Source organism: Rhinoraja longicauda, chromosome 11 (assembly GCF_053455715.1).
Source record: "Rhinoraja longicauda isolate Sanriku21f chromosome 11, sRhiLon1.1, whole genome shotgun sequence".
Taxonomy (NCBI): Eukaryota; Metazoa; Chordata; class Chondrichthyes; order Rajiformes; family Arhynchobatidae; genus Rhinoraja; species Rhinoraja longicauda.
In genome coordinates, this window is record NC_135963.1 from 30734485 (window position 1) to 30747762 (window position 13278).

The 13278-nt window shown below is 40.8% G+C and overlaps 1 protein-coding gene across 1 annotated transcript in view; it reads left to right on the forward strand.

Moving 5' to 3' along the window:
- frem1b (Fras1 related extracellular matrix 1b) overlaps positions 1-13278 on the forward strand; it is a 113865-nt gene that overhangs the window by 33299 nt on the left and 67288 nt on the right. Inside the window, exons 12-14 of the mRNA XM_078407974.1 lie at positions 7490-7657; positions 8992-9200; positions 11392-11485. Of these exons, the coding sequence (XP_078264100.1) occupies positions 7490-7657; positions 8992-9200; positions 11392-11485 (471 nt within the window). The remainder of the gene's footprint in view (positions 1-7489; positions 7658-8991; positions 9201-11391; positions 11486-13278) is intronic.

The following is a 13278-nucleotide window of genomic DNA, read 5'->3' on the forward strand; positions in this document are numbered from 1 at the left end:
TTTAAGGTTGAAGACCTTTGTCAGACTGGAACTTGCTACATGCAGTTCAGATGCGCTGGGTTTGCTGAATTACAAACTCCTGCAAAGCAGTTGATATTTTTTCCAAGTATCTTGTACAGTTTTCCCTCAGAGAACATTCAGTTTTGTGGAGTTTGCTCCGAAAACAATAATGGAGCTATTTTGAATTCTGCTTCTCTCAGTGAAACTCGCAACTGTTCTCTGTCGACAGTTTCGATTGAAAGGTTTTTCCCTCTGCATCAAAAGGCAATGACTTTGCTAACTCAAGCAGTTTAAGAAGTTTGATAACCTTTGAAAAGGCTTCCACCGAACTTTTATTACTGTGCACTCTTCAATGATCTCTCTCTCTCTCTTCAGATCAGAAACTTTACATTTTAAGGCAATTTGTGAGAGTCGTACAATATTTTCAATTGTATCGATAGTTTCTTGTCATGTGCAAAGGAGCATCATTCTCTTGTATTATGCTCAAAGGAACATAATTCGCAACTGTTATATAAGAAAAAACAGGGATGTAGATTTACCTGCCATTAGTAGTAATTTATAAAGTGTTATAATATCCTGTAATTCTTCACCACACTGGGGTGTTCAAAATCAGCATTAGGTGCAGGTGCCAGAGGCTTTGGCGAGAAGGCAGGAGAATAGAGTTAGGAGGGAGAGATAGATCACCCATGATTGAATGGCAGAGTAGACTTGACGGGCCGAATGGCCTAATTCTACTCCTATCACTTATGATCACTTATGAAAATCCTGCCGATGCCTCTTCAACCTGGCAAAGCCACCACTCCCAGCAGAACAGAACTGGGAATAACTCAGAATGTATGTTGAATGGCATGAAGTTAGGCAAATAAAGTAGTGGTCTTTAGGTCAAGGTAGCTTGGTTCTGTGTATATTTCAACAAGGAGGCTAAGGAGGGTAACCAATGTCAGAGCTTATAGGAGAAAAGGAAACAAAGGAAGACAATAGACAATAGACAATAGACAATAGACAATAGACAATGGGTGCAGGAGGAGGCCATTCAGCCCTTCGAGCCAGCACCGCCATTCAATGCGATCATGGCTGATCACTCTCAATCAGTACCCCGTTCCTGCCTTCTCCCCATACCCCCTCACTCCGTTATCCTTGTAGAGCTCTATCCAGCTCTCTCTTGAAAGCATCCAACGAACTGGCCTCCACTGCCTTCTGAGGCAGAGAATTCCACACCTTCACCACCCTCTGACTGAAAAAGTTCTTCCTCATCTCCGTTCTAAATGGCCTTAAAAAGCAAAAAGCAAAAGTATGCTTGGTAATATTGGGAGAATTGAGCTGAATATTAAAAAAATAACACAGATACTGTAAGATCACTGAACAAGGAAATAAGATCGATAGATTGGTCCATTCTGTAAATACAGAATCCAGAGGTCTTTTGTCAGAGGTGCAATTTGACTAGTTAAATGTCAGAATGAAGAGGTGAGGCTGTCTACCAAGACTGTTTTAGTGTTTATCAAGGAAGAGGATTTGCCAAAGCTATGTGTTAGATGGTCACAAATGTTACACCTTTTTTTTTCCAAAAAAGGGAGAAGGATAAACCTTGCAATCAATGAAGCCGATCGTTAATGTCAAAACAGAAAATGCTGGAAATACTCAGCAGATCAGGCAATTTTGTGTGGTGAGAGAAATAGAATCTCCCTTCCAGGCCAATAATTCATCATCAAAACCCAGATTTTCAGTTTCTGCAGTTTTATTTACTGAAGTTTTATTTATTTAATGTTGGTAAGTAGGAAACATTTAGAAAGAAAAATGAAGGATAAAATTAATATCCATTTGGTGAAATATGGATTAATGACCCCATTAACTGGAGAGCTTTGATGATGTATCAAAGAATGGATGAGATGGTGCAGTTGATGGCACGTTAAGATGTGAGCTGTGATTTGTGGCTGCCATCTGCAATGATCCAGAGCTAAAAAGATTTAGGGCCATGTGTGATCTTCATCTCCACAGGCAGCAGATGACAGGTATCAGCCATGCTTGCTTTGAAACTGTTGATTGCCAGGTGTGAGGTTAACTGTATCTTAGAAAACAGCTATGAATCTATCTTTCCAAGCAACAACCTAAGTGGCAGCCAAAGTATCTATCTGGAAGCCAAATCTGCTGGCCACAGACTTCCTTCCTTCCTTCCCCTCCTCACCTCCCTCCCCTCCCCCCAACCTCACCATCATCCTCCTCTGGCCTGAATACCTGGTCACAGGCCTCAACTTGATCCTGATAATGCTGGGCCAATTATCACAAACACACATTTTTTCACATTTAGAACCTGTAAGTTGTGGACAGTTGGGGGGGGGGAGTGAGTGATTACGAAGAACGAAGAATGGCATATGAAAGCTGCAAAATGTAGAACTGTAGGGGTGTAGAGCTGTGCCAACATTATAGATGGATGATCTATATAATGGACAAAAACGAAACAAGTGACTGAGGGCAAACAAGGCAGAAAAGACAGATGGATATCGCATTGGAGGGAGGAGTAGAGTTGCTACATGGTAGGACTTCCTTAAAGAGAGGTGGCCGTGAATTGACGTTCAAGTGAAAATCAAAAATATTGTGGATGCTGGAAGTCTGAAATGAAAACAGAAAATGCTGGAAGCACTCAGCAGATTAGGCAGCATCTGTGACAGAGAAACAGAGTTGCTGCTTTCTTATTCATATTTATCTGTTTAACAGTCCTCATTCATCTGTCAAATAGGATATTTCAGCAACCTTTAAGGATGTTACCTTTGTCCAATCTATCCGTTCCACATCTTTTCTGGAATTTAAAATGGACTTGTTTTCTTTTCTCCCCAGTTCTAACAAATGGTCTATGACGAAATCTTAACCTTGTTTCTCTTTCCACAGATGCTGCCTGACATGCTGAATATTTGCGGCAGTTTCTATTTTTAAATCAGATTTCCAGCATTTGTAGTTTTTTGATTTTCAAATCCAGGTAGCTCATAGGTAGCAGATGAGTGTGTGTCAGATCTGAAGTCAGAACTGGAGTTGGGAACACAAGGATTTGGGACATGGGTGCTAAAATAATGAGGGAAATGACTATGGGATGTTAAAAAAAAAAACGGTGTTGGGGGTGAAGGGTCTGTTTGGACATGCATTTCAGCTCGATCCCAGTGATATATAGTTGAGGACTCCAGCAACAGTGTCCCAAACAGTATTGGCAGCAATTTGTGGGGTAATAAAGGACGGTGGGTGGGAACAAATACCAAGCAAAATATTTAGAAGATCACTGCCTTGGATGCTCTGGCTATGGATAAGAGAAACAAAGTCACCTTTAACTAATACAGAATCACATCCAACCCCTCCAGTTAAGGTCAGTTTTGTTATAAATGACCCGTGCAGTTTATGCACATTTACTTATGAACTTACATTACATGCCATATGACATCAGTCTGCATGCCCAAGAGCCCTTGTGCATCATCAGTACGGGCGATTAGTACGGGTGTTAGTGGTTATAGGGAAAAGGCAGGAGAATGGGGTTAGGAGAGAGAGATAGATCAGCCAGGATTGAATGGCGGAGTAGACTTGATTAGCCAAATAGCCTAATCCTGCTCCTGTCACATGATCTATGATCTTATGATCAGCAGGCTTCTGTCCTGCAGGACAGTGGCTTACAGCTTGGTAGTCAATGCCTTGTTGGCATGTTTCAGGAACTCCACTCTAGCATGGCAGACTCTGCTGCATTGCTGCAGATGAAGGCAGGACTGAGAAGGTGCACCTTTTACTGGCTTCCTCTTGATCTTCATTCAGCCAGTTGAACCTTCAGTTTCGCCTCATACCTTGCAGAACAGTCAGCCTCCAGAGGTCTTCATCAGCTCCTATCAACTGGCCGTCTATATCAACAGCTGGTAGCTTCATTATCTCACATAGATTTAGTTGAAGCAGATGTACGGAGATCCAACAAGTTGCGACGCAGTGGCCAGCTCACCCTGAAAATAATGTACATGGGATTATAGATAACATCCATCCAATAAACGTGGCCAAACTAATACCAATGTCATTGATTAAGTATCGAAGGCATGCTGACAATATTAGCATACTCTAATACCCCTTAGGTTGGGGATGTCCTATCAGCAGATGCATAATTTGTATTGGTTGCAGTAGAGATGGAGAATATTAAGCCTTTTTTCATGTCTTTTGTAAGAACTAAACACTGTAGAGGAATGTACAAAGGATGAAGGAATGTGTTCCCTGCCAGTTTGCTGTTGGTCTACACTCTCGCTCAGCTCGGAGAGAGTAGTTGCAGCTTTTGCTATGTGTATGTTGATTTCAGCATCAAGTGACAGATTCCTGGGGATTGTGGAGCCTCAATATGTGAAGCTGACAACAACCTCCAGCAACACATTATCACCACTACGTCATGGTAGTGCAGCAGCATCCTGGGTCGTTATGTTAGTCTTCATGACGTTGTTGGTCAGTCTGAACACATTACATAGGTGGGAGAGTCCAACCACGTGCCTGTGGTTCCCAGTGTGGGATGTTAGTATGGCATCTTCAACATGGGGCTGTTTCACTGTTGCCCTGGCTCTCACAATCATAATCATACTTTATTAGCCAAGTATGTTTTGCAACATATACGAGGAATTTGATTTGCCATACAGTCATACCAATAAAAAGCAACAAGACACACAAAATATATTTTAACATAAACATCCACCACAGTGACTCCTCCACATTCCTCACTGTGATGGAAGGTGAAAAAAAAAGTTCAACCTCTTCCCTTCTTTGTTCTCCCGCGGTTGGGGGCCTCGAGCTTTCCGTTGACGGGACGATCTTGGCTCCTGTAGCCGGCGGTCGGGGCCTCCGCGTCAGGGCGATCAAGCTCCCACATCGGGGGGATCTCAGCTCCACCACTTCGTCCAGCACTTTGTGTTTTGTTCAACATCCTGATGAATCTTTCCTGCACTCTCTTTCTATTGCTACCACACCCTTCCTGTTGTGCGGTGACCGGTACTCTACACAATCCAAATGTGGTCTAATAAACGTTTGATACAGCAACAACATGATGTCCTGACTCTTACGCTAAGTAGCTCATACTAAATGCTTGTTTCACTACCCAATCTACGTGTCAACACTTTCAGTGAGTTGTGAACATGCAGCCTAAGGTCCCTCTGCACAACAGCACTGCTAAGGATTCCTTTTCTCCAGAGATGCTTCCTGACCTGCTGAGCTATTCCAGCATTTTGTGTCCATTTTCTGTGTAAACCAGCATCTGCAGTTCCTTCTTACACAACACTGCTAAGGTCCCTACCATTTACTTCACATGCCCTACCAAAATTTGACGTCCTAAAGTGCATTATCAAGACTTGCCAGGATTAAATTCCATCTGCCATCACTCCACCCAACCTTTCAGCTGATCTGTGTTCTGCTGTATCCTTGGACACCTTTCTTCACCACCTATGACTCCAGCATTTTTTGTTTTGTCTGCAGACTTACTAATCTAGTTTTACATCCAAGTCATTTATATATATATATATAATATAACTAACAAGAAAGGTCCCAACAATGATCCATGTGGTACACCATTTGTTAGAGTCTTTCAGGGAGACAAATACCGATCAACTACTACTCTCTGCTTCCTATCACCAAGCTAATTTTGATCCAGTTTGCCCACATGCCTTAAATTTCTGGTGGTCAAATAATCTTTGTTTTGGTTCATTTATATTTCCTGTGTTTTGATGACTGAGGCAAGTGGGCGATGCATTAAGGTCAGGCCCCATTTCTTTCAAATTCCAAGCTATGTAAAAATGTTCTGTCTTGAGGATTTTGCTTTGAGCAGTTTAATCATAGAATTGATTTGTTTTTGTGTGGGGTGCAGACACACATGATGTTAAACAAGACTCTATGGCTTGAAAACCAAATGGAAAGAGCACATATCTAGAGTTCTGTCACTGAGGCAGTGAACACTTCATAACAAAACCTAGACCTTGATCGCATATATTTTCTTCTGCACACTTCCCTGCCAGATGTTTAATTATTTTCTTTTGAATTGTCTGTTCTCAGCAAGTCTTATCCCTTGTCAAGAGGTTGTGGAGTGTTATGTTGGAGCACACAGGCATCAAATTGCCAAACTAGTAAACTGGAGGTCAGGGCAAACAATCCAAAGACATCAGGGCAAACAATCCCACCTCATGTGGTTGAATCTTAAATTGCCTCTGACACGGCCTAGCAAACCAATCAGTTGTAAGCAGCCCACCACTACCTTCTCAAGGGCAATTTGGGATTGGCAGCAAATGCAGCAAAGGCAAATCCTGAGAAATGTTTCTTTTATGGAATGTGATAGACTGTTAACATGTCCAACACAGTTGTCACATGGGATGTTGCCAGCTGGCTGCAGATCATCATGGCCCTGACTTTTCGGAAGAGCTGACATCTTCCAAGTTTTTATTTGTTTGCCTGAAACAATGGATTTGCTCACCTGCTCAAGATTCTGAGTTTCAAGCACCAATTCAAGCAGGTGGACTGGGCCAGCACCTTACCAGTCAAGGTGGGCACTAGTTGATTAGTGAAACCCAGTTGCTCCTCACATTGTCAGAAACTGCCCATTGAATCCATCCTGAATACCAATCAAATCGGGCCTTTCCATTAGAACTGGTGCTTCTGCTGTTGTATGAATGCTGTACAATGAGACTGCTGTTTCCACTGCAGAAGACAAGCCAGAATTTATGGAGTCCTTGGGTTAATCAAATATCAGGGTTTCCCTTATTCACATTTGGCTTGAAGGAATACAGAGTATCATGTTTGTCAGAAACATAAGAGACTGCAGATGCTGGAATCTTGAGCAAAAAAACCCAAAGTGCGGGAGGAACTCAGCAGACCAGGTAGCATCTGTGGAGAGAAATGAACAGATGACATTTTGGATCTGGTCCTGAAACGTTGTCTGCCCTTTTCCCTCCACAGATGCTGTCTGACCTACTGAGTTCCTCCAGCACATTGGTTTTTTTACTATGTCTGATGAAAAAGTCTGGTTGCAGGAGAATTCAGAAAGATTAGATGTCAATCCACCTGTGGACTCGCTGCAGATATTTTTTGTCAGTGTTTACTTGACCAACCATGCTATCTCCTAAGAAACATTCAAGGTTTATTTATGTGCAAGATATGCTTGGGAGACTGTACAAATGGTTGTTGGAGTTTAGATCAGGTTACTTTTTGTTGTGCTTTAAAATCTTGTGCTAAGCAAATTAATTTCTGGCCAAATGACTTTCTGCACTTCAGGCAAATGGGCAAAATGACCACCACTGTGATGGTTTACAAAAATAAAGGGATTAATCATCTGAACCTTTCATATGGGATATGGTCCTGAACATACTTCCCTTGTATATGTATCATCTGTCAGTAGCATGCTGAACAATAAATATAGTATGTAGTGAATAGAAAATTACTGACATGGTAATAATTGCCTTTCTCATGTGGTTTTCAGTGTTTGATTCAACTTATTCACTTTATATTCCAGCATGCTGTGAACCACATGAAAGTAGCATACATGCCTCCTCATGGGGATATTGGGCCTCATCCTCTGTTGGTTCAGTTCATGTTTTCTGTTAATGATCAGCATGGAGGTTCCTTGACTGGGCTTGTCTTCAACATAACTGTAATGCCTGTGGACAACCTGCCACCTGAGGTATTGAAGTGTTCTGCCACTCTACTGGTTACTAATGTGGATTGGGGCTTAAAGAAGCATATTCTTTTTTATTTAAAACATGCTTTTCCTATTTGTTCTCCATCATCTGCACAATCGTTTACACCCAGGTCCTAAAGGCCATTTTGAGATCCAACATTCCAGATTATATGCACCAGAATGATCACATTTATATTAACATAAGCCCTAAATATATATTTCAAACACATACATAGCTTTAAAAAAAACAAAAAACACAATCAATTGAACACTTTGATCTTTAATTATCCTTCATTCATATGTGGGTTGATCAATTTGGGTGTAAAGAAAAACAAATTAAGTAAACCTTTGGTTAGGTTATTTGTAAACTCTGCATTCTATTTTCAAATGAACAGGTGGAGCAGAACAGATGAGACAAAAAATGCTCTGGACTGTCAATGGGTTTCCCACCGTCACAAAGGTTGGGGATGTCCCACTGAGAACCTCTGCTGTGCAGCTCAACAGAGGATCTGGGATCAGGTTGAGGTCTTGTGTTTTACAGGACGAATGGTCCTGGCACCTTCAGAGTACGTGCAATTATGCAAAAAGAGTAGTAGATATGAGAAGTCCTGTAGCCTGTGCCTATAGTAGCAGCTTATGGTAGGATGGACATTACATTTCCCTCATTTGATCACGATAATTTATATTTATTGCTCGAAGCCTCATGCTGGCTGCAATATCATTTTTGCATCCACCCAGAGTTGATCTTTAAACACAATATCCAATCCAATCTCAACACCGTTTAAGCTTTCCTTCATTGCAACAACCAATCTCAAGCCTGACTATTATATTGCTTCTCATTTTAATTTCTCTAAATCTTTCCCCAAGGTTTGCCATAGATCCACCTTAAATTGACTCTCAGAATTTGAATCATCATATCCTGTTCTCTAGGTAGTCAATGCTGGATCGTAGCTACCCTCCCTCTCTTCATTCCCCTGGTGAAAAACACTCATTTAAAAAAAAATCCAAATTCATTCATCACTTTTCTCAATGTTTTCAAAGCCTACAGACCAGAACACTTGCCTAACCTTTCCTGCTCTGCTTTGCTTCTCTCCTATCCTTCAAACAATATGTGAAATACCACAAGCGTGTCATTGTGTCTGTTCAGCAGCTAACTATTAATGTAGAAGAAGAATAATGTCTTTCGGATGTATATATTCATGTTTGCTTCAGCTTTTTTCTCCTTCTGTTTTCCCCTTTTGCATCTGTCCATTGAGCTGCGTTGATCTTTTCTGTATTTGGACTTGTGTCCTTGCATTTTCCAAAGCACATGGAACATTTGTTGGTTATTGTGTTAGATTTTCACCAATGAAATAAAATCAGAAGAAGGTTCAGGCTGCCTGATCACTGGGGACAATTTGATGGTGACGGACAAGGATACGGTTGATGAGGATCTCCGAATCCAACTACAAGGAAAACCACAGCATGGACAGATTGAGTTGCAGGGAACCGTCATGCTGGAGGGTGACATGTTTTCACTGGATGACCTTAAATCATTTCAAGTCAGGTGAACAATTTATTTATTACTTGCTCATAAAATTAAATACAGTTCCATTAACTGCTTCCAGAATAGCTTCTCGTTTTCACCCAATGAACAGCAACCCTGGCATTCCCTCTCTCTCTATCCCTCCCTCACCCAAGTCGAACTAGCTTCTCGTTTTCACCCAACAAACAATGGCCTTTTTCCTTTACGATTGTTACTAGAATTTTCCAATGCAAATGTAAAGTTCTATGGGTGCTGGAAACCTGCATCAGAAAAATCTGGAAGTACTTGGAATCCAAGTAGCATCCCTGAGGAATGAAACCTAATCCTTCCGGCAGGCTTCAATGTGTTAACAGAATTAATTTGGGTCTGAGTTAACCAACTCTTCAAATTCTAAACTTACATCTATGTTTTTAAAGGCCCTCTATGGTCCCCTTCTTCCTTTAAGATATAACACAGACCTTTGACCAAGCCTTTGATTAAATGCACTAATATCTTCTAATGTGGCTCAGGATAAAATTTAGTTTGGACAGTCTCCTGTAAAGCACCATGGTATATTTGTTACTTTTATAAAGTACAGGAAAAAATATGAGAAAGGTTAAATTAGGGTTAGGCTAGTGTACAGTCCCGATTATCCAACCTACCTCATTGTGAACATTGAACTTTTTCTCTGGAACTGTTGTGCTACAATGCTGAGAACTATATTCTGCACTCTGTATCTTTCTTGTTACGCTATATCTTTCTATTTGCTCTATCTTTTTGCAATTGAGTTTGGCTTGATTGTATTCATGTGCAATATTATCTGATTTAATTGGATAGCATGCAAACAAAAGCTTTTCACTGTACCTTGGTACTCGTGACAATAATAAACCTAAATCAAAATTAAATAAAACATAGAGTTCATGTGGGATATTCTATGGGCTGTGGAGGGTGAGAAGGGTAGAGATTGCTGAAGGACTTGCCAATGTCTTCAATCATTAGGAAGCTGACATAGGACTGAAAATTATTAAATTTGACACTTGTTCAAAAGGGGCATAAGGATATTTTGGGAATGTTCAACCCCGTCAGTTTAATTTCAGTACTATGAAGGCTTTTAGAATCAGTAATCGAAGAAAGTGTTCATAATCACATTGAAAAGTTGTTGAAGGGGAAGCGGCATTTCATTGTTGAGACAAATTGTGTAGAGTAACCTAATTAAATAATTTGAATTGATTGAGAACGTTGATGTAGGTAATGCAGCAGCTGTGATGTACAAAGAATTTCCAAAGATGCAAAGTCTCTCACAAAAGGCTGGTGTGCAAAATAGCAGTCCAAGAACGCAAAGGGACAGTGCTGGCATGAATAGGGGGTTGGCTTAAAGGAAGGAAACAGAGCTGAAATAATGGAGAACGATAAGAGCGTGCTGATCCCCAAGGATCAGATATGCCTGATCTATGAGTATTTCAACTGTTTTCTGTTTTTATTTTCTGCTTTGTGGTCATTCAGATTTGGAATGTTATAATGTATCTATTCAAAACTTTAGAGCCTAAAATTTGAATGATTGGGTGAGAGGTCGACCACTATGTTTTTAAAAATAATAATTAACAAGTTAGATTAAGTTAATTAACAAGTATGCAGAATAAAATGTCCAAACTTGTGCAAGGCTGTAGAAATGCAGTAAATAGCAATAGTAGGCGATGAAGAAATATAAATATGTTGGCTGAAAGGACAGAGAAATGACAAATGAGATTATATACAGAGAAGTATGAAGTGACACATGCTGTACCATGTTTTGTGGTCCTCATTTCTCAGAATTTTAAATTGCACAATTTGATATTTGCATTTGGATTTCTAGCTATTTACTCCAGGCTTCTGGATTATTTGTAGTAATTTAACTGTTAGCATTTTTTCAATGGCTGACCTGTTAATGTGGAGGCAAATTGTTTCCCATTTACCAAATACATGACCACTGAAGAGGATCACAGTTCTGTGATCATGGCCATGTTTAAGTACTGCATCATGTACATCTTCTGAAGATGATGTGAAAGATTGGAAAGTACTTTCTAAACAACTTTTGCACAAAATAATAAAAATATTAATGTGTATCTTTTTAGAAATTTTAAGGTATCGATGTAACTTAAAGCTATCCCTTGATGTGAAAGAAACATTTAAACTACTGTATAGTACTTCCTTTGTGTTGGTTTGAGTTATGGCATTATATCTACTCTGTTCACAGGTACAAACACGATGATTCAGAGACACTGAATGATTTAGTCATATTTACAGCCACAGATGGATTTAACACTGCAGATGGGGTGCTGCGAGTGAAGGTAAGGGGAAAGGAAAGTGTTATTATAAATTGTGACATATGACAGGAATCCATGAAATCAGTTACACAACACTGAACTGCCGTTTGATTCCGACAAACATATTGTCAGATACATAGTTTAATATTTTGTTCCAACCTGACACTACAGTGCTCAAAATATTTTAGTGAAAGATTTAGCAGTATGTGTTTTAATTACAAGAGATATTTACAACACAGGAATTGACTCTCTGAGCCAATGGGTTCATGTAGCATTTTTGTTTCATGTTAATTTTTTATCAGACTATTTAATCAAAATTATCATAAACCATTCAATTTTTTCCCCCTCGTCTGTTCCATCTGAGATGTATTTATGTTGCTCACTTCAGCTACTTCCAGTGGAAGTGAGTTTCATCTTCTAGCCACACTGTGTATGTAGTGATGATTGGCTTGTATTTACGACCCTCATTTTTAGTCTTGCCCACAAGTGCAGTTGATATCAAATTACAGGAAGATTTTTACTCACTGAAAGCAGGGAAACACATTTCCTGAGGATCCTTAAAGTGTTTCAGAGGGGAGTTATTAACATTTATCCCCAAAAATTATTAAATATGAAGCTGACATTTTTATTAAAGATAGACTGACGTGGACCCGTTGGGTCCAAATCTCTCCTGCGGGCCACTCCAGCGGGCCAGCCAACCCTCCCACAACTGGCGATCCTGCAGGCCCAGCAAACCGTGAACCATTGCCGGACAGGGAGTGTCCCCCGGGGCCTTGGGTGGGTGAAGGGGGACAGGGAAAACCAACTGACCTCGGCTCTGTGCCTCCAGCACTGCAGGCAGAGGGAGCTGTGGACCCAAAGCCTCTCCTGCTGCGAACGGCGGGGATTGGCGGGATTTGGCGGCGATGGCTATCTTGTTGGACCCTCTGCTGCCGCCTCTGCCGCCGCGCTGTACCATGGGAAGAAGGTCAGGCGTGGGGCACGCCTGGACGGGCACCGGTCCTCTCGCTGGTCGGGGGAGCACATTTATTGAAGTTTAGTAGATAAATTGTTTTTTAAAAGTAACAAAAGTACAAAAGTGGATTTATTCAGACAGCGGGGGACCGGGGAGTAGGATGGGCCTAAAATTGCCGCGCTATCATGTACCATTTTTTTCTGGATGAAAATGGCACAAAGAAACATACGGGACAAACATACGGGACAAACATACATACGGTGGAACAAACATGCAGGAAGAGGGGAACAAACAAGATGAGAGTTTTAGTAGTATATCGATGTCGTTTTTGACTCAGCCAAAATCAGGAATTAAATGTGGTGGTGTATTGCTTTACTTAAGAAGGATACTTGGGGATGGGAGTTACTGAAGTATATTTCAGATTGCAGTGTTGAATCCATGACTGTCCCTAGATTCTAGGAGTGTGTTTATGTCCTTATGCTTGAGCATGTGCAAGTTCCACTTGACCTGACTTCACTGACAGTATTTCTTGTCCAGGTGTCCTTATGAATTTGAAGTTGACGCGGATTTATGCTTGGTAGGCAGAAATTATGATAATGGAATAGATCGGGTAGAAGCACAGGGTCTCTTGCCCAGAGTAGGGGAATCGAGAACCAGAGGATATAGATTTAAGATGAAGGGCAAAAGATTTACTAGGAATTTGAGGGGTAACATTTTCACACAAAGGGTGGTGGGTGTATAGAATGAGCTGCCAGAGGAGGTAGTTGAGACAAAGTCTTTTGCAATATTTAAGAAACAATTGGACAGGTACATGGAAAGGACAGGTTTGGAGGGATATGGGCCAAACGCAGGCAGGTTGGAC